Source organism: Lepus europaeus, chromosome 14 (genome assembly GCF_033115175.1).
Source record: "Lepus europaeus isolate LE1 chromosome 14, mLepTim1.pri, whole genome shotgun sequence".
In the NCBI taxonomy this organism is placed as follows: Eukaryota; Metazoa; Chordata; class Mammalia; order Lagomorpha; family Leporidae; genus Lepus; species Lepus europaeus.
The window spans coordinates 83,460,430-83,481,621 of record NC_084840.1 but is presented as its reverse complement, the minus strand read 5'-3'; the positions used below and the strand labels follow the sequence as shown (position 1 = coordinate 83,481,621).

General features: G+C 43.0%; 1 protein-coding gene across 1 annotated transcript in view; it reads left to right on the top strand.

The window, feature by feature from the left end:
* Positions 1–21,192, top strand: part of ADARB2 (adenosine deaminase RNA specific B2 (inactive)) — a 219,006-nt gene that overhangs the window by 152,507 nt on the left and 45,307 nt on the right. Inside the window, exons 5-6 of the mRNA XM_062210814.1 lie at positions 9,536–9,704; positions 13,470–13,621. Coding sequence (XP_062066798.1) covers positions 9,536–9,704; positions 13,470–13,621 — 321 coding nt within the window. The remainder of the gene's footprint in view (positions 1–9,535; positions 9,705–13,469; positions 13,622–21,192) is intronic.

Here is a 21,192-nt window from a genome sequence, read left to right as displayed (position 1 = left end):
GGTCCTCTTCCCCACTTAATGCTGTATAATTGTTCAAACCTGGTTAATGCCACTCTTAGGATCATTGGTTACTATCCTCACCCTGTCTTTTATGACCTTGTCTAAATATGATCAGAGTCGGCAAACTTGGATGGCTTCCATAGCCTTGGCAACTCATGACGACAGCCTAGGGTGGTTACTGGTGCCATAAACTAGAGTGTCAATTTGTTGGGTCAACAACAGGAGCCACTGTGCACTTGCTCCTGATGTGGGATCTCTGTCCTTAATGTGCTGTACATTTTGATTTGATGCTATAACTAGTACTCAAACAGTATGTTTCACTTTGTGTGTCTATGTGGGTGCAAACTGTTGAAACCTTTATACTAAATTGATCTTCTGTATATAAAGAGAATTGAAAATGAATCTTGATGCAAATGGAAGGGGAGAGGGAGCGGGAGAGGGGAGGGTTGCGGGTGGGAGGGAAGTTATGGGAGGGGAAAGCCACTGTAATCCATAAGCTGTACACTGGAAATTTATATTCATTAAATAAAAGTTTAAAAAAAAAAAAGACACCGATTTTCTGATTGGGTTGAGGAACAAAACCCATCCTTTTGCTGCTTACAAGAAACCCATCTATCCAACAATGATCCATACAGGCTGAGAGTGAAAGGCTGGAAAAAGATATACCACGCCAACAGAAATGAAAAGAGAGCAGGCGTAGCCATCTTAATATCGGACAACATAAACTTTACCACAAAAACTGTTAGGAGAGACAAAGAGGGGCACTATTTAATGATTAAGGGATCCATTCAACAGGAAGATATAACGATTATCAATGTATATGCACCTAATTACAGGGCACCAGCTTATTTAAAAGACTTGTTAAGGGACTTAAAGGGAGACTTAGACCCCAATACAATAGTACTGGGGGACTTCAATACTCCACTCTCAGAGATAGACAGATCAACAGGACAGAAGATCAACAAGGAGACAGTAGATTTAAATGACACTATAGCCCAAATGGATCTAACAGATATCTACAGAACATTTCATCCTACATCTAAGGACTTTACATTCTTCTCAGCAGTACATGGAACCCTCTCTAGGATTGACCACATACTAGGCCATAAAGCAAGTCTCAGCAAATTCAAAAGAATTAGAATCATACCATGCAGCTTCTCAGACCACAAAGGAATGAAATTGGAAATTGGCAACTCAGGAATCCCTAGAGCACGTGCAAACACATGGAGATTGAACAACATGCTCCTGAATGAACAATGGGTCATAGAAGAAATTAAAAGAGAAATCAAAAATTTTCTGGAAGTAAATGAGGATAACAGCACAACATACCAAAACCTATGGGATACAACAAAAGCAGTGTTAAGAGGAAAGTTTATATCAATAGGTGCCTACATCAAGAAATTGGAAAGGCACCAAATATATGAGCTTTCAAGTCATCTCAAGGATCTAGAAAATCTGCAGCAAACCAAACCCAAACCCAGTAGGAGAAGAGAAATAATTAAAATCAGAGAAGAAATCAACAGGATTGAATCCAAAAAAACATTACAAAAAATCAGCCAAACGAGGAGCTGGTTTTTTGAAAAAATAAACAAAATTGACACCCCATTGGCCCAACTAACTAAAAAAAGAAGAGAAAAGACCCAAATCAATAGGATCAGAGATGAAATGGGAAACATAACAACAGACGCCACAGAAATAAAAAGAATCATCAGAAATTACTACAAGGACTTGTATGCCAGCAAACAGGGAAATCTATCAGAAATGGACAGATTCTTGGACACATACAACCTCCCTAAATTGAGCCAGGAAGACATAGAAAACCTAAACAGACCAATAACTGACACAGAAATTGAAGCAGTAATAAAGGCCCTCCCAACAAAGAAAAGCCCAGGGCCAGATGGATTCACTGCTGAGTTCTACCAGACATTTAGAGAAGAACTAACTCCAATTCTTCTCAAACTATTCAGAGCAATCGAAAAAGAGGGAATCCTCCCAAATTCTTTCTATGAAGCCACCATCACCTTAATTCCTAAGCCAGAAAGAGACACAACATTGAAAGAGAATTACAGACCAATATCCCTGATGAACATAGATGCAAAAATACTCAATAAAATTCTGGCCAATAGAATGCAACAACACATCAGAAAGATCATCCACCCAGACCAAGTGGGATTCATCCCCGGTATGCAGGGATGGTTCAACATTCGCAAAACAATCAACGTAATACACTACATTAACAGACTGCAGAAGAAAAACCATATGATTCTCTCAATAGACGCAGAGAAAGCATTTGATAAAATACAACACCCTTTCATGATGAAAACTCTAAGCAAACTGGGTATGGAAGGAACATTCCTTAATACAATCAAAGCAATTTATGAAAAACCCACGGCCAACATCCTATTGAATGGGGAAAAGTTGGAAGCATTTCCACTGAAATCTGGTACCAGACAGGGATGCCCTCTCTCACCACTGCTATTCAATATAGTTCTGGAAGTTTTGGCCAGAGCTATTAGGCAAGAAAAAGAAATTAAAGGGATACAAATCGGGAAGTACGAACTCAAACTATCCCTCTTTGCAGATGATATGATTCTTTATTTAGGGGACCCAAAGAACTCTACTAAGAGACTGCTGGAACTCATCGAAGAGTTTGGCAAAGTAGCAGGATATAAAATCAATGCACAAAAATCAACAGCCTTTGTATACACAGGCAATGCCACAGCTGAGGAAGAACTTCTAAAATCAATGCCATTCACAATAGCTACAAAAACAATCAAATACCTTGGAATAAACTTAACCAAAGACGTTAAAGATCTCTACGATGAAAACTACAAAACCTTACAGAAAGAAATAGAAGAGGATACCAAAAAATGGAGAAATCTTCCATGCTCATGGATTGGAAGAATCAATATCATCAAAATGTCTATTCTCCCAAAAGCAATTTATACATTCAATGCAATACCCATCAAGATCCCGAAGACCTTCTTCTCAGATCTGGAAAAAATGATGCTGAAATTCATATGGAGACACAGAAGACCTCGAATAGCCAAAGCAATCCTGTACAACAAAAACAAAGCCGGAGGCATCACAATACCTGATTTTAGGACATACTACAGGGCAGTTGTTATCAAAACAGCATGGTACTGGTACAGAAACAGATGGATAGACCAATGGAACAGAATAGAAACACCAGAAATCAATCCAAACATCTACAGCCAACTTATATTTGACCAAAGATCCAAATCTAATCCCTGGAATAAGGACAGTCTATTCAATAAATGGTGCTGGGAAAATTGGATTTCCACGTGCAGAAGCTTGAAGCAAGACCCATACCTATCACCTTACACAAAAATTCACTCAACATGGATTAAAGACTTAAATCTACGACCCGAAACCATCAAATTATTAGAGAGCATTGGAGAAACCCTGCAAGATATAGGCACAGGCAAAGACTTCCTGGAAAATACTCCAACAGCACAGGCAGTCAAAACCAAAATTAACATTTGGGACTGCATCAAATTGAGAAGTTTCTGTACTTCAAAAGAAACAGTCAGGAAAGTGAAGAGGCAACCAACAGAATGGGAAAAAATATTCGCAAACTATACTACAGATAAAGGATTGATAACCAGAATCTACAAAGAAATCAAGAAAATCCACAACAACAAAACAAACAACCCACTTAAGAGATGGGCTAAGGACCTCAATAGACATTTTTCGAAAGAGGAAATCCAAATGGCCAACAGACACATGAAAAAATGTTCAAGATCACTAGCAATCAGAGAAATGCAAATCAAAACCACAATGAGGTTCCATCTCACCCCGGTGAGAATGGCTCACATTCAGAAATCTACCAACAACAGATGCTGGAGAGGATGTGGGGAAAAAGGGACACTAATCCACTGTTGGTGGGAATGCAAACTGGTTAAGCCACTATGGAAGTCTGTCTGGAGATTCCTCAGAAACCTGAACATAACCCTACCATACAACCCAGCCATCCCACTCCTTGGAATTTACCCAAAGGAAATTAATTTGGCAAATAAAAAAGCCATCTGCACATTAATGTTTATTGCAGCTCAATTCACAATAGCTAAGACCTGGAACCAACCCAAATGCCCATCAACAGTAGACTGGATAAAGAAATTATGGGACATGTACTCCATAGAATACTATACAGCAGTAAGAAAGAACGAAACCCAGTCATTTGCAACAAGATGGAGCAATCTGGAAAACATCATGCTGAGTGAATTAAGCCAGTCCCAAAGAGAAAAATATCATTTGTTTTCCCTGATCGGTGACAACTGAGCGCCAAAGGGGAAACCTGTTGAAGTGAAATGGACACTATAAGCAACAATGAACTGATCAGCTCCTGTCCTGACTTTAGATGTACAATGTAATACTTTATCCTTTTTAGTATTTGTTGTTGTGGTGGTGGTTCTAGTACTATTGGTTGAACTCAGTAATTAACACACAATTATTCTTAGGTGTTTAAATTTTAACTGAAAAGTGATCCCTGTTAAATCTAAGAGTGGAAAAAGAGAGGGAGGAGATGAAGAGCTATGGGTTATTTAACTATGTGCTTATTTTCAAAGACTTGAATAATCACCTTGTAACAATGATCAGATTTGGTCTATATTATGTCATGATTTTAAGGAATCTTATTTCAACCAGATATTTTGGATTTTGATATTGGTCTATTATGCTATGTTATATGTGCGTACATATTGTATGTCCACATGGGGAAACTTTATTAAGAGTTTTATTTTAAATGGCTTATAGATAAGATTGTCCATAAATTTAAGCTGCTAAAATCAATCAAAGATACATTTTAATTTGTGGGACCTGAATCTGTGTATCATATGTTTTAAACTTGTTGGTAGAAAGAAACTAAAAACATTTTATATGGTTGTGCTTAAGTTTACTGGTTAAACAAACTACACCATGTTAGATATTTAAGACGTGTTTTCAAATACATGATTCTTAAAATTTATAGAAGGCATTGGACCTTCCGGTAAATGTTTTATTAAGTTCTTATCTAAGGGTTGAAACGGTTTGCTAAGTATTCATGTAATATTGCTATTATCATCAAGTGATCTAGGACTTGCTCCCTCATTTCTCTATTCTAAGCCCAACTTGTTCTTTCACTTCTCTATTCTCTTCAAGGTAGGGAACTAATTCTATTATGAAGGAATCTGTAGGATGCACAATTTAATCTTTAGACCTTATAAGAGATGGCTAACATTTTTCTGTAATAGCATAGCCAAAATAAGAACTTAACTAATAATCTCATAGCTAGATTCACATCGCCATCAGCGAAGTATACAGTAAGTAGAAAAAAAAACCTCCCTTTCAGACCAAAGGGAAAGAAAGTTTTAAAGTGAGAATATAATTTTCCTTATGGGCATTGTCTACCTTAGAAAAACTATTACAGAACATGCCTGTGACTATAGACTTGTAGTTCAGGCCACCAAAGATTAGAGATGGGACACGGGCACTCCCTTGACTTGCATCCTCTGGTCTGCTTTAACACAAACCAGGAGGAAAAGAAAGCTCGGCATCAGAAGCAATGGGTGGCAGGCCTATTAATGGCTGATCTATACAGTGATCTGCCCTCAAGGAGACCCAACAGGCCAGTCCACTGCAGTGGCTTTCAATGTGGTAAGCCTGGGCTTCAGCAGAAGTCAGCTTGTGAAGAGCCCTGGCAGCTCTGCCAAGAGTTGGATCACTGGAAATGGACCTGCCCTGGAATCGAAGGATGCCCAGGTCAGAGCCACAGATCTTATTGGCTCCAAGCTGAAAAGCCCTTCACTCAGCCCAATTTCCAAAGTGACCACTGCAGCTGAGGGGACAGCCAAGTAGGGTCAGCAACATTGCAGGCAGAACTGTAAATTTCTTGTTAGAGATGCCACCTGCCTTTACCTGGCCAGCTCTCCTCCCAGGCCAGCCAAGTAATGAAAGTCAACAGAGTGCCTTCCCCTAGGAGGTTCACACCTCCCTTAGGATATACCACATGTGAAGAGATAGATAGGTCTGGGCCTCTTAACTTACAAGGCCTAAAGCCCACCAGATTATTATCAAGCCCCTTCTATCAGGTTCTATTTGCCTCTCAATCAGAAAAATTACTTGTAGCTTAGACAGCACCTTTCTTAGCTCCTCTAATAATGACTCTGTCCTTTGTTCTAGACCCTGTCTAGTGCACTTGGGCCTCATTCCTTTGTAATCATAACCTCTACTCTACCACCAATGGCTCTACTCCCAACCTGTGTGTACTGATGGTCCTCTTCCCCACTTCATGCTGTATAATTGTTCAGACCTGGTTAAGGCCACTCTTAGGATCATTGGTTACTATCCTCAACCTGTCTTTTATGACCTTGTCTAAATATGATTAGAGTCGGGGAACTTGGAAGGCTTCCATAGCCTTGGCAACTCATGACGACAGCCTAGGGTGGTTACTTGCGCCATAAACTAGAGTGTCAATTTGTTGGGTCAACAACAGGAGCCACTGTGCGCTTGCTCCTGATGTGGGATCTCTGTCCTTAATGTACTGTACATTTTGATTTAATGCTATAACTAGTACTCAAACAGTATGTTTCACTTTGTGTTTCTATGTGGGTGCAAACTGTTGAAGTATTTATACTAAATTGATCTTCTGTATATAAATAGAATTGAAAATGAATCTTGATGTGAATGGAAAGGGAGAGGGAGAGGGAGCGGGAGAGGGGAGGGTTGCGGGTGGGAGGGAAATTATGGGAAGGGGAAGCCATTGTAATCCATAAGCTGTATACTGGAAATTTATATTCATTAAATAAAAGTTAAAAAAAAAAAGAAAGAAAAGAAAGGTTATATAACAGGCACCAAAATACAGGAGACAAGAGGAATTAATTCTTGGGCTCTGTAGCACAGTAAAATAAGATTAATCTATAGCAATTTATGAAATATTTAAAAATAACCAGGGAAGAAGAGTCTGGAGGTTTCCAACATGTGGAAAATGTGTATGTTCAAGGAGATGGCAGATGTCATCACTCCCAGTTCACCATGACATGTATGCATCCCAGATTGTCATGCTACACCCCTTAAGTAAGTAGGTACAGTGTGTCAGTTAACATGCTTAAAAATTTAAATTTAAGGGGCTGGTGCTGGGCTGCAGTGGATTAAGTCTCCTCCTGCAGCACCAGCATCACCTCTGGGTGCTGTTTTGAATTCCGGCTGCTCCACTTCTGATCCAGCTCCCTGGACCTGGGAAAGCAGTGGAAGATGGCCCTAGTGCTTGGGCCCCTGGACCCACATGGAGACCCCATGAAGCTCCTGGCTTTCACCTGGCCAAGCCCTGGCCATTGCAGCCATCTGGGGAGTGTACAGGTGGATGGAAGATGTCTCTCTCTCTGTCTCTGTAACTCTGGCTTTCAAATAAGTAGATAAATAAATCATTTTAAAAATTAAATTTAAAACCAGATTCAAGGTACATTTAATTATGGAGTGGCTTAGTAGAACAAATTAAGTAATCAATTACAGGATATACATACATAGGACTAAAAACAACAGGTTTGCTATGAGTAATAGTCATCACAGATTATAAATCAGGGGCACTTTACAAAGATTCATTTGGTAGAAGCAAGAATACATTGGAGGAGAAATTGGTTTTGCCACGAATCCTAACACACACACGTGCATGCGCACATGCACACGTGTACCACACATGTACCACACATGTACCAAACATGCACACAAGACACAGAAAGTGCCAGCATTTCCACCACCTGTTCCCTCTCTGCCACCTATCCTGTGGCTCTTCAAGGGAAGTGGAAACTCTTGCAGTTTAAAATCAGTAACTCCACTCTTTTCACTGTCATTACTGATTTACAACATCATCCTTGGGCGTAAGGTTCAGGAAATATCAAATGCATCCCATAGACACAGCTCTTCAATGTGGTCCAGAAATGAACCAAACCTGGTTCCACGGCAACTGCCAGGATCACAGGAAGCTCCCACCAGGAGCTGCCAGGTGCAGTGGCCTCAGTATGCGTGTGGTCACATCACCCACGACCATTCACTCTGTTGAATGGGAAACATGTGAGGGAGGGGCTGCACCCACAAGGCACCAGTCCTCTGGCCCCAGCATTAGTCTGTGGAATGTGATTCTGGAAGGCAATGTGTTTGGAATTCAGCCCTGCAACCATATTAATAAGAATTCACGACTGAAAGTTTATATTGAAAAATTTTCTAGGAGTGAATTGGTATGAGAACCAAGTAGGTCAGCAGTAACATGCCTTGGCAGCAATGCCAGCTTCACGGGTGCCAAAGCAAGTGGTGGTCAGGCTTTGCTATAAAAAATGTTAATAATAAAAAAAAAAGAATTCACACTTGTTCAGCCTGAGCTGTGTCCCTATGGCCACGTTAGGCTTTTTATAAGTGCTCGTAAGGTACAGATCTCTGTGTGCCTGATATCACACACTGACTGCTCCAAACCACTGGACCTTGACTTCCACAGATTTAGAGATTTTCTCGAGCCTCAGAACAAGCCCCAGTTAAGGTGAGAGACAATGGGAAAGGCAGGTGTCTGCACACCACACAAGAGCATGCCCTGTGGAACAAGACTTAAAGAAACGTGTGTTTGGAATGAAAGGTATGGGGGACCAGACACATGCATTCAGCTGCTCCCCTGAGTCCTGAGGCCCTGAGGAACAGTTGGGCTCCCCTGTGGGAAGGTGAAGCAAGTGCACAACACACAGTCCCCAGATGTGCACAAGCATCTCCCCCCGAGCCTCCAGCGATGCCTCAGTGGCGATTACAGTTGAGTCTGCAGGGCGGGGCCTCGGGCTCTGCAGCCTGTCTTTTGCCTTCATCTTCCTTCTGTGCCTAACACATTCCCATCAGCCAGTCTTTCAGTGAAGATGCCATTGTCGCCTTGCAAGACGAGGCAACGGCAGAATTTCTGGGAAGAGTCTGGTTGTTTACAGCACATGAGCCAAGGGTCTTTCCCTCCTCTCCTTTAGAATCTCAGACGGAAGCCAGCAGCTACTGGGCTCCCTCTTCCTCCAGAGCTGGGTGTGACAGCGGCCTTGTGTCTCCTCCTCAGTGGCAGGTCATTGTCCTGTCTCTATCACCTTTTCCCCTTCCCCGACTTCTACGCAGAAATAGGGGCAATGCAAATTCCCCCATTTCCCATCAGATAAATAAACAGCATGTCAGGTGCAGCAATTCGGCAAAACCCAAGGGTGAGCACATTGGTCTAGGTCTTGAGACATCAACAGAGTCTTGAAATGAAAGTCATCAGCCTGTCTTCCAGGGGTGCAAGTGTGAAAGCCATACCACGAGCAGAACAAAACCCTACAGGTACCATCTTGCTTCATTTTACACGAACCCCAGAATGAATCAAACGTTACCATGCACATCATATCCTGGTCAGCATCAGGGCTTTTGTTCAAGCCAAAGAGAGCAAGGCTGCCGGTGGTGATGAGCCTCCCATTCATCCCATGTTGGGTGAAGTGGGGGAGGGGAGGAAGCCTGGGCTGTCCTGACCACTCTCTGTGTCCCCCAGGCTTGGACGCCAGACAGGCACAGGTCATCGTCCTGTCCTCAGGGACCAAGTGCATCAGCGGAGAGCACATCAATGACCAGGGGCTGGTGGTCAATGACTGCCATGCAGAGATCGTGGCCAGGAGGGCATTTCTTCACTTCCTCTATGCTCAGCTGGAGCTGCATCTCAGGTAAAGGGGCCGTTGCCGGTGGGATGGTGGGCTGGGTGATCTTCTGGGCTATTGAGGCTCTTGAATGGGTTTGTTGACACATTGCAGCTGGTGAGCAGCCAGGAAACAGAAAGGAATCATGTCTCTTTGCAGAAACACCCTGTCTGCCTATGAATTTCACACACACACACACACACCATGCAGGCACACACAGGGACATGCCCTGGCATGGTCATCCCATTTGATTTTTCTCCATTAAAACATTCAGGGCATCACTAAGAACCCCACAAATTAAATCTCTCCTTTTTAAATTTTTATTTTCTCATTTTTTAAATTTTATTTAATGTATTCAAATTTCATGTATTTCATAAATACAGATATAGGGACATAGTAATACTTCCCACTCTACCCTCCCTCTCACCCATGCTCCTACCCTTCCTCCTCCTTCCTCTCCTAATCCTTCTGTTACTTTATACAATGATTTACTTTCAATTTACTTTATACTCATAAGATTAAACCTACACTAAGAGTTCAACAAATAGTAAGAAGGAAAAAAAAACACTGTTCAGGGCTGTAAACAACCATCAAAGCTAAAAATGTCAATTTCACCCCTATGCATTACATTTTTGGCACTCTGTTACCACAGATCAGGAAAATATATGGTATTTGTCCTTTGGGGACTGGCTTATTTCACTAAGTATACTGGTTTCCAGTTGCATCCATTTTGTTGCAAAAGGCAGGATTCAAATCTTTGTTATAGCTGAGTAGTATTCCATAGCGTATATATGCCTTAATTTCCTTATGCAGTCATGAGTTGATGGACATTTGAGATGATTCCTTATTTAAGATCTCTTTACAAGACAGCTATTTCTGTATTTTACATGCTGTCAATATCCCACCAAGGTAGTTCTCCAGTTAGTTATTCAAACTCTAAACACCAACGGGATAAGAAGGCCACAGCACCAGCTACAGAGGCATAAGGATGTTCTCCCAAAGGGAGGAACCCACCCAGTTCCAGCCTAAACTGCATCCCCTTACTGTGGACTTGTATCAAGGCAATGCTCTTGCACCACCAGCCTCCAGTTTGTAAGCCCAGAACAACCTTTGTGTTAAAAAGAGAGAAAGAGAGAAAGAGAGAGAGAGAGAGAGAGAGAGAGAGAGAAGAGAGAAAGAAGAAAGAAAGAAAGAAGGAAAGAAAGAAAGAAAGAAAGAAAGAAAGAAAGAAAGAAAGAAAGAAAGAAAGAAAGAAAGGAAGGAAGGAAGGAAGGAAGGAAGGAAGGAAGGAAGGAAGGAAGGAAGGAAGGAAGGAAGGAAGGAAGGAAGGAAGGAAAGAAGGAAGAAAAACAAAAACCATGTAGTGTCTTGGGAGATTGGCGCTCTTGCTCTCTGAGACCCAACATAGCACTGATTGAACTGGAAGTGTGTTGAGTTACAGTATGAGGTTACTCAGATCAATGTCAACTGCTCCCTGGGAAAGGGGCATTTCAGTCAAGCAAAGGTGCAAGGTTGAAGTCAACCTCTCTGCTCAGTTTTCACGAAATTATATCCACTTCAAACTGGACCCAGGCTTCATTATTTCCAACAGACAGAGTGCCTCTCTCCTCCCTTGCCAGCCCTGTTTTGAGAGTTTCTCGGCCAAGGAAACCTCTTCACACGTCCAGGGCTTCTGTAAGAATGGCCAGGACGCCCTCCAAGATGCCAGAGACAGGGTGCCACTTTGTTTGGTCCCCAGGCCTCGTCCCCAAGCCACAGGCTCAGTATCCACCGGACAAGTCCCAGCTTTTGTCATATCTGACACAGTGGCAGGTTTGCCTCTGGCGTTCAGTACCTGCCAGCCCTTTTCCTCCTGGGCAAGGTCACCCTCCCTGACCCAGTTCTCTCTGTACACCACATTCCCAAATGTGTCCCATTTTCTAGACCTCATCCTTAGGTGATGTGACTAAAGCATCTATTGTTGGGTTTTGAGAGGTTACCTGTTTTGTGCCTCCACCTCCAAGCTTATGTTTTTTTAGTAAGGGTGTTCTGGAACAAAGAGGCCGTTGAGAACCCAAGAAATGTGTTCCAGTGTTGGAGTTTCTAAGGTTCTGGTGGCAGTCTGCTCTAGGAAGAGGCAGGCTGGCATCAGCCTCTAAACAGGAGCAGAAGCACAAGTGGATGTGTACGTATGGCAGCTCAGATGTGTTCCTGGATGGGACTATTCAGTGCCAGTGATGCGACTGCTGTGAGCCTCATTGCCAAAGATGTTCCTTCCTCGCCTCTCCTAGCAGCCCTGTCCAATCCTTTGAAGTAGTGCTCCTCAAATCTACTAACAATGGGATCTCAGGAGGGCTGTAGTGCGTGACACATCCATGCCATGAGATGTGCAGAAGCCACACAGAGGCGGAAAAGGCCCAAATGTACACCAAACAGACTCACATAAAAGCAATACCTTAATACACTCAATTAATTTTTATCTGAGCCTCAGCAGTGAGCAGCAGCCTAGTATATTGCCACGTCAGTTCCAGGGCGCAGCCAGAGTTAGACGTCGGGGAATGGACTTGGAAATCTCTTAGAACGTGGGGAAAGATTTTTTTTCCTGAATATCCAACTGCTCAGTTGGAAATATTTCTGAGTACCCTTATCTCTTGTGTGTGTCATAGAAGGCAACCGGGCCAACGCTTACCAAGAGCTGGCTGCATGCCCAGCACTGTGCTGCCAGCTGGGAGGAATTCAAAGACAACCGTAGCCCGGTTCCTGCCCTGCACGGGGGCACCGGCAGTGACCGCAAAAAGCCAGCAAAACGGAACAAGGTTCAAGCACAGCCATGTAGCTTGCCCGGCTCTGCGCTGAGAAGCCCAAGGAAGAGGCATATTTGCTCCGAGGGGGCACAGAGAAGACAGCTCTCCTCACATCTACGAAGGCGGGGTGTTTTGGGGCAGAGGGAGGGCGGGGGGAGAGGGGAAGGAGCCAAAGCACAGAGGCAGAAAGGCTGGTCGACGCCTCCAGGGTTTCCTGGGGAGAAAATGTCTGTTCTGCTGCCTATGAGGTCTCAGAGCCCAGCAAAACAGAATCCATCACCAATGGGGCAGAACATGTAACAACAGCAAGACTGGCAGAATGTAGACGGCGGGGAAGCAGGCGGAATAAAATCCAGGAGGGGAAACAGGAATGCAGCCACTTGTGCAAGGCCCACTGCAGGCTCTGGCGAGACTAAGGTGGGGCCGCTCCAATGTGAGTTCCAGGGGTGAGTGCGGAGGTTTCCCAAGGGCATACGGCCTGTGTCCCTCCAAGGTTAGGAGACCCAGGATTTTTTTCAGACCTACCCTGGTTGACTTCAGAGGAAAAGTGGGTTCCTCACTCCTTACTGTCACGACCTGGTCATTCTGGCTGCCAAGCTCAACCTCCTTTTAAAATCTCTTTTCCCTGTAATACACACATGCATTGCACCTGGAAGCTTTGTCAAGTCACCGATCCACTGTGAGATGTTGCCCTTTGGAGCATTTGTGAGTCTGTAGGATTAACAAATTTTATAAACATATGGATGCTGGCTTTATAAAAGGTAAGCCTGAAATATAAATGTTAAGGGTGGGTGAGGATGGCAGGGTCTCTGCTGACTGAGTTTGCTCTCACGTGGCTTCATTGTTACTCATTCTAGAAGCATTGGTGCAAGGAGAAACCACAGTATGGAGTATAAAGGAGGAAACCAATGGGGCACCACTCTGCAAGACAGGACAAAAGCATTTACCTGTTGGGAACATTTCTGGTTTGGTTTGTAACAAATGACCCGGAACCTCTTTGTGACCCTAGCAAGCGGCGAGAGGACTCCGAGAGATCAATATTTGTGCGGTTAAAGGAGGGAGGCTATCGGCTGCGAGACAACATTCTCTTCCACCTGTACGTGAGCACTTCCCCCTGCGGAGACGCAAGACTCAACTCTCCCTACGAAATCACCACAGACAGTAAGAGACAGCATTCTTACCTTCTGTAAACAAAAGGTCCCAAGCTCTCCTTCCCCTGGCTGAGCCTATCAGAACCAAAGCACCCTGTGTTCAGCATGGCCAGGGCCCTAAGATGCTAAAAGTGGATTCCATCTGCAATTAGCTGGATTATCCTACCTCCAAGCCTTAGGCTGCAATGCCCAGAGCATTGGCAGAAGAGTAGTTTGATGTCTGAAATTAGTTATTTAATTGCCACAATTCTCTACTTCATTTTACTAGGTCAGACAATTCCTATATCCCAGGCAGGAGAACAGAATGAAGGAGAAGGGAAATGAGCATGATAGGGGGTGGGAGCAAATTCAAACTGGCTCTCTTTGCCTTTGTTTGCAATTTTGGAGAAAATAAAGCTCAACTTTGATCAGTAAGCCATGGGTGAATGACACCTAGCAAAGGTGCCTCCCCAAGTTAGCACCAAGTTCCATTGTTGAACCCCCAACCCCAGCTGAACCCACACTGTCAGCATTCATCAGTGGAGAGGGAAAGAAGGCACCATGTACCCTTGAGCCTTATTGGTCATCTCTGTCAGCAAGAACTGGTGACACTGAATACTCGGGGTGGGGTGGGGGAAGTGGAAACAAGATTAGGTCTCTGCTTTTAGTGTCACACTGATGGTTTCGGCATCTCCACGTAGAAGAAAATCTGTCCAGAGATGACTCCACCTCTCTTTAAGCACAAGATGAAACTCTATTATTGGTGCTGTATGTCTATATATTGCACGTACGTATGTGCATGTGTAGTTAGATACCCACACACACTCACACTCTAAGGCCTTTCCAGAAGCAGGCCTAGGAACAGCTTCCAACATAAGCAGTGAAGTTCAATAGCTGTATATGTATTTCTACCACTCAGATATGATCACAGGCAAAACATTTTGGGTTTTTCGCTCCAGCTAAATAAAATACAAAAATATTTTACACCAAAACATAAACAAATATGTGTATATAGTGAAAGATCTGGTCCAGTGTTGAAACATCAGAAGGCTTATTCTGTGTTCAGAGGACATTCCAGTGGAAATACCATGGGCAGTGCACAGTTGTAAAGGCTTGCTATGGGCCTTCTGGTTTCCTTCCTATGGAAGGCTACATTTGTGTTCTAATTTCTAAAGGAAAAATAAACATTTGCTGAGTGCCTTGTTGTTTCCCAGGCTTGTAACAAGTTCTTCCACCAAAGATAAAGAAGGTGTGTGGTGGGGTGAATAGTGGGGTTTTTTTAATGCTATTTGTATTCAGCCTATTTCTCAAGTCCTCAGAATGGGTGTCAGACCAGAGAAATTCATTCTCCTTTATGATTTTTGGCTTTTCTCCAACCTCTCATGCTCTCCTTGGGAGAGTGATTGGATGGGATTTCCCATGTCAAAATTTTAAAGGACATCTTCACATCCATTGCAAAGTAAATGGGACAATCAAGTTAAATGGAAAATCCAGAAAAGAGAGCCCAATACATGCCAGGATCATTAAAGGAACTGCTCACAGAAGGGAGACAGGGTTGAAGTGGCCTGCCTGGACAATGTGAGAAGTGACCACAGCTCTTCCTCAGTGGGAAGAGGAAGCATGCAGGTCTCCAGTGGGATCATGTAGGGCATTCCTGCACAACTGTGCAGCTCTCAGAAAGAGAAAGACAGGAAAGCACCATGGAGCTGTGCTGCCGTTGAATTCTCTACAATGTTGCAGTGGGTTCGTTTCTGAGAAGAGCAGTGTGGTGGGGGCAAGAGGCGCGGAGTCAACACACAGACCCCGGGAGTCAGGTGAGAGCAGGCTTGAGGCGAGAAGCCGGCAGACTCGTTTATTACAGTTTATTACAGTTTATCACAGTTGATACAACAGCTTATATAGCCAAGACCAGCCAATCTGGTCAAGGGGCGGTCTATACCCCAACCAATCACAGCCTGTTGCCAGGCAGTTTCCAGAGCCATCCAATCACAACCTGTCACCAGGCAGTTTCAGATCCATCCAATCACAGCCTGTCGCCAGGCAGTTTCCAAAGCCAGGTGGGTTTCAAAGCCATTCCTGACTAACTGACGCTCGCTTGCCAGTGGCCACCTTGGCATGGCCTTCTCATTCCACTACAGAGCTGAATTGTTTTCCTTGTAAATGCTCATCAACCTAGACCTACATGATACAAATTGATCCTATAAAATTGTGAAATTTTATCCAGTTGATATCTGCTCTCCATTTTTCTCTGGAAAGGTTTGGCATCAGGAAGACTGAATCTGGGAGCTCTCAGGTGCTGGGAAGCATTTGAAGTTAGGCCTAGCTTATCCAGCTCCTATTTGGTCCCTATGTCCCTGCAAGAATCAGAAGAGGGCCAAGTGAGGACAGCAGGAGCCCCAGCCATGCCTGACACCCGCTGGTCTCCAGAGAGACAGTTCTAGCTCATTGGGCTTCCCCTGTCTCTGTACATCAAGCACAACTGGGGCTTCTCCAGCCCTTAATTCCAACTTGCAATGTCAGTAGTTTAGAAAAACAAACAAATACATCCTCGGAGGCACCCTGGGGTTCACTTCCAGACACAGATGTCTTTTATTTCATGGTGCTTTTGAGAAGTGGCAGGTGCTTGTAGGAGAAAAAAATAAAGCATTTTTCTCCCACTTGTGCTGCCTTTATGCCAGGCACAAATAAGATGCCACTGCCTGCCTTGTGGTTCAGAGTTAGGCTGGCATCTCTCCCCAGCTCTTCCTTTCTGGGAGAGCAGAGAAAATGGGCACTTGGCAAATTTGTAAAGTAGACTTGTTGGCCAAAAGTCATGCATCACTTTTCTCTTATTCACTCCATAAGGGGCAAGAAAACCCAAATGCCAGCTGTCCTCTGCCTGAACAGAACCTTCAGAGAGATGCCCAGGAATATCTTCTGCAGCTTCCACTTAGAGCACCAGGCTCCCCTTCAAGCAAGAGGGGTGGGAGCTCTCCATGGTGCTAATCCACACAGTGTTTCTCATTGCTACCCTTCAAGGAGGGCTGGGATGCTGTATACAGGGATGCAAGTGCCAGAGCATCTGTATGAATGGCAGGAAAGGTTTGCTGCAGGCAGCTGAGAAAACATCATTTAGGACTATTCTCAGAAGTCAGAAGCCAGCACCATTTACATCCTATTGGTTAAACCCATAGAAACCACAGCCTCTCTGCAGCACCAGCTCAGGTGCCCATGTTCCCAAATGAAGCCCAGGGTCTATGTTCTATGGATCTACTATCCCCCAAACTCACAGCTATGTCATTATGCTCACAAACACTGAGACTGCAAAACACAGACATGTTCAGTCCATTCCCCTGAGGTCTTCATCAGGGCTTCAGGGAGGTCATCCAAAATCAAACAAAACTCAGAACTGGAGTTCTCAGTCTTTCGGAGTTTCTCTCCACCTCCTTGCCTATTCTCCAGGGTATTGTCCTGGTTGGTCCTGGTAACATTAGCTCATTTTTCTCTCTTTCCTTCATTTGGTCTGCTTAGAGCTGTTGTACATCTCCACACAGGACCTTCATCAGGCTAACCTCTGTAGCTGTGTCAGAGTTCTCTTTCTCTCTCTCTCTCTCTCTCTCTCTCTCTCTCTCTCTCTCTCTCTCGCTCTCCCTCTCGCTCTTGCTCTCGCTCTCACTCTCACACACACACACACACACACACACAGCAGAGGTCCTCAAGAAGTTCATGGAAAATGAATACTGTTAAAAATAACTATACGTATATTTAAAAACTATTTGCACTGAAATAAATGTATCTTTTAATTCTATTTTTCACATATGCCCCCACACACACATGAACACACACACATGTGCATAAGCACATATGCACATGCACAAACACATGTCAGGTATCTGATGCATCGGAATCTACAAACACAATTAGGACATAACTAAGTTTAACAGAAGTTGGGGAACTTAAACAGGTGGCTTAGATTGTGCCCCTTCCTTTAAGAATGAAGGAAGCAGAGCACAATAGGAAAATTCACTAGATAGTGTTAAACAATCATTAAAGCAAACATCATATCACCAGAAGGCCCATGAGAGATCTGAATCTGATCTGGAATTTTTAGGAGTAAATTTTTGACTCCCAAGCAGCCGTAGAGTGGCTGGGGACCTTTCTGAGGCACAGCTATCCTGACAACTCTAAAGGTTTTATGAGCCCCCTGAGCCCCCTAGGTCAAAGTCTGCTGATTCGTCTGAACTCCCTGAGGGCAGACATCTAAGAGACAACACCAGAGCCCTGGTGTTGCCATGTTCCCTGGGATGCCCGTGACTTCAGAAATTTCATATTCTTCATTTTTATTCCCCCCCAAAAAACAAACATTCATCTGGATAGGTCATAAATTATCCATCCCTGGAGTCTTCAGTTCTTACATCAATGCAAACTGACCTAAGATATTCGGGGAGATATGTTGCCTGCAGGTTTAGAATTATATTAGATTCCATTGTTTCCATGCTTGGTTTGTCTATCAGGGTCCCCTGAGAAGTTTGTTCAAATCCAAATTCCTGCCATATGCTCCTTGGCCAAGATTCTGATGCATTAGCTGAGGAAGGGGGGAGTGTCCAAGGATCTGTAGTTTCTGGACATAAGCCATATTTTGAGCCACCAGATTTGAACTCCCTTAGATCTTTTCTGTCCATATTAGGCATTTATTTCCTTTCTGGCTTAGTGGAAAGATATTCCAGGAGAAGATCTGGTAGAAGACCTGCAAAGGCCAGACAAAGCTCTGTGGCAGAACTCTCTGTGATGGGCAGGCAGGAAATGCATTGACTGGCCTGCTGTGTGCACCACAAATGAAAAGTTGACTCAGAGATGGTCTCTGCACACACAGGACTCTGAGTTTGTACAACCCTCCTCCATAGAAGGATGAGGCTGCCTCCAGACCCCTGGAGGATTACTTCACTCCTTTCGTGGCTCTGAGAGGTCTGGACTAGAACCAAGAATATTCTGACAAAAGCCTACATGCAAGCAAAAAATATATAAGAATCTAGAGCCTTTCACTTGTTTCAACAGTTTTCGTCCTCTTTCCAAACCACCAACAATCTTACCGCAAATTTCTTTTCCTAAATGATTTTTTAAAAATTGGTAGAATTCCATTCTTAATACCATTTTTCCAAGAATTTAACAGATTAGCTAAATTACTCAGGGTATCTCCCACAAGATGCCATGAAGAACAGCAGGAATATCTCATATTTATCTACAACTTTATGCTAAGTTCCTATACATTTGTTCAAAGTCAACTCATTTATTTATATTTATATATTTATATTTATATTCATTTACTTATAAAGAAATGCAGTCTAAGAGATTGCACCGAAATCCAATAGAAAGTCAGGGGACATAAGATACGGTTCCTTAAATTCCTATGTTCAGATTTCCTACTGTACTATGGAAACATACAGTGTACAGTAATATCCATGCATTGTAGGATAATGAATTTTAATGGCTTCATAATTCAACATCCTAATCATCATCATCATCATCATCAAATAAGGCAAAGGTCATCGACATGACTACATGGGAAATGTTACAGATTTATTATTACTGTAAATAGTGGATTGCTTCACAGATATACATTCTTGGATACACCTTATGAATACAGTTTTTAAAAGCTATTTTGGTGTTTACATATATTTTCTTCCATTCCTTTATCTTATAGATAGGTTTTTACTTCCATATTTGACTCTTTCTCTCACTATACCATGGTAGCAACAATGCATCATTTTTTAAATAAATCTTAGATCCCGAGGGACTGTATATCCTGTCACTTATCACCATCTTCTTTGTATGGGCCCCTAAAAATATTCACCTAAACAATTTTATAAAACATCTACACTGCACCTTGACATTAGTCTCAAAAGATAAAGATTTTCAATTAGCAAACAGAGTAACAAAGGATCTGATGCTTTGCAACGTCAAAGTTGGACTAGAAAGTTCTGATGGATTTTGGAGTGTTTGTGTATGCACAGCAGGTGGGATTTTAACATTTCACACTTCCACTGTCTCAGGCACACTGTCAGATGTTTAAGTTCAGTTCTCTGCAATCACTAGCTAGATTGGCATTTCATTCTACTTGAAGTGGCATCTTCAACATCCTCCTGCCTCTCGCAATTAGCCAGGAAAGAACCAAAGGAAATAAGCTCTATAAGATCACCCACACTCAAACTCGCCCTGGGGGTGATCACACTCATCAGGATGTGCACTAGAGAAGGCAGCCTGAGACACAGCACTTTCAAAAATAAATACTCTCAGAAGTATCTCATACACCTGGCTCTTCAGGCAAAACCCATCCAAACTAAAAACTTCGGGGTAACTCCTGGAAAGCACCTGTTAACTCCAGTCACCTCTCTCTGTTGTCATGGCATTAACAAAGTCTACTTCCTGGAAGCAGCTGTGCAGGAGACATGAGCAAGAATCGGGAAAGGTTTGGTAGTAACATGCACAACTTCTGAGGTCTAGAAATGATGCAATAGTCCAAGTGATGGGGAAAAATAAGGACATGATAGCTGACAGAAATTAAAGGGACCACAAGTACCATGCTCCCTGAGAAAATTCTCCCAAATGAAGAGTTAAGTCCCCAACATCATAGAAACTGTTAGATGTGCTGGCTCCTCCACTCTTCCAAGGCTACTAACTGCAGAACGTCGATAGTGATAAGGGACCCATCCTTCCCTCACCCAAGCAGTATAAAAAATCATGTTTAAAGATTTACCCAAGTGTTTTTGGGTCATATGAACTTTTTTATGTTCAGTCTACAATCACCACCATCACTGTCAACATTATCATCATCATCGTGATTATCATATCAACATATCTCCATCATTGTCATCATATTAGCATAATCATCCTTATTGTCACTCCAACTATCTTTGTCATCGTCATCAATATAATCCTCACCACCATCACCAGTCATCACCATCCCAATTCCACCATCACCATCATCAACAACACCATCACCATTGTCATCTGATCCCAGTACCATTTAGAGTTGTAAAGAAGAGACTCACACTCTACCTAGGGGAGCGTAGGCATTTGTTCATCGTGCCAGACAGGATCAGTCACTCCCCTTGGTTCTTTCTTCTATGGATGACTCATAAGCCAGTCTAAGTTGGGTTTCACCAAGCATCTGATTGGTTACAGGACAAGAAAGCCATCAGAAACCTCTCAGAGTCTACTTTCTCCAAGGATTGTAGCAATCTTTCTTGCTAAGAGATAGCCTTTAGCTACCACAAATGTGTAGTAAAGGAACCTCTGTCCTCAGAAACAACAAGAAAGTACACTAGAAATTACCTTGAGGCCTACAGGAGAACGCTCCCATATAAACTCAAGTGGTATTTATTAGTCAGCACTTTTGGTGAGAGGAAAAAGGGAGAAATTCCATTTCTACAACTTCTAAAATTTAAACAGAAGCTTTTAAAGGAAGTATCTAATATTCATTGATGTAAACTATGTATCTCAATGTTGGAATCACTACGCTATCTTATATATAGTTTGTATGCAAAGGAGCTAACCATCGCCATAGTAAAACATAACCCACACTTAATATACAGAATTTTTAAAGAAAGAAACAATAAATGTAAG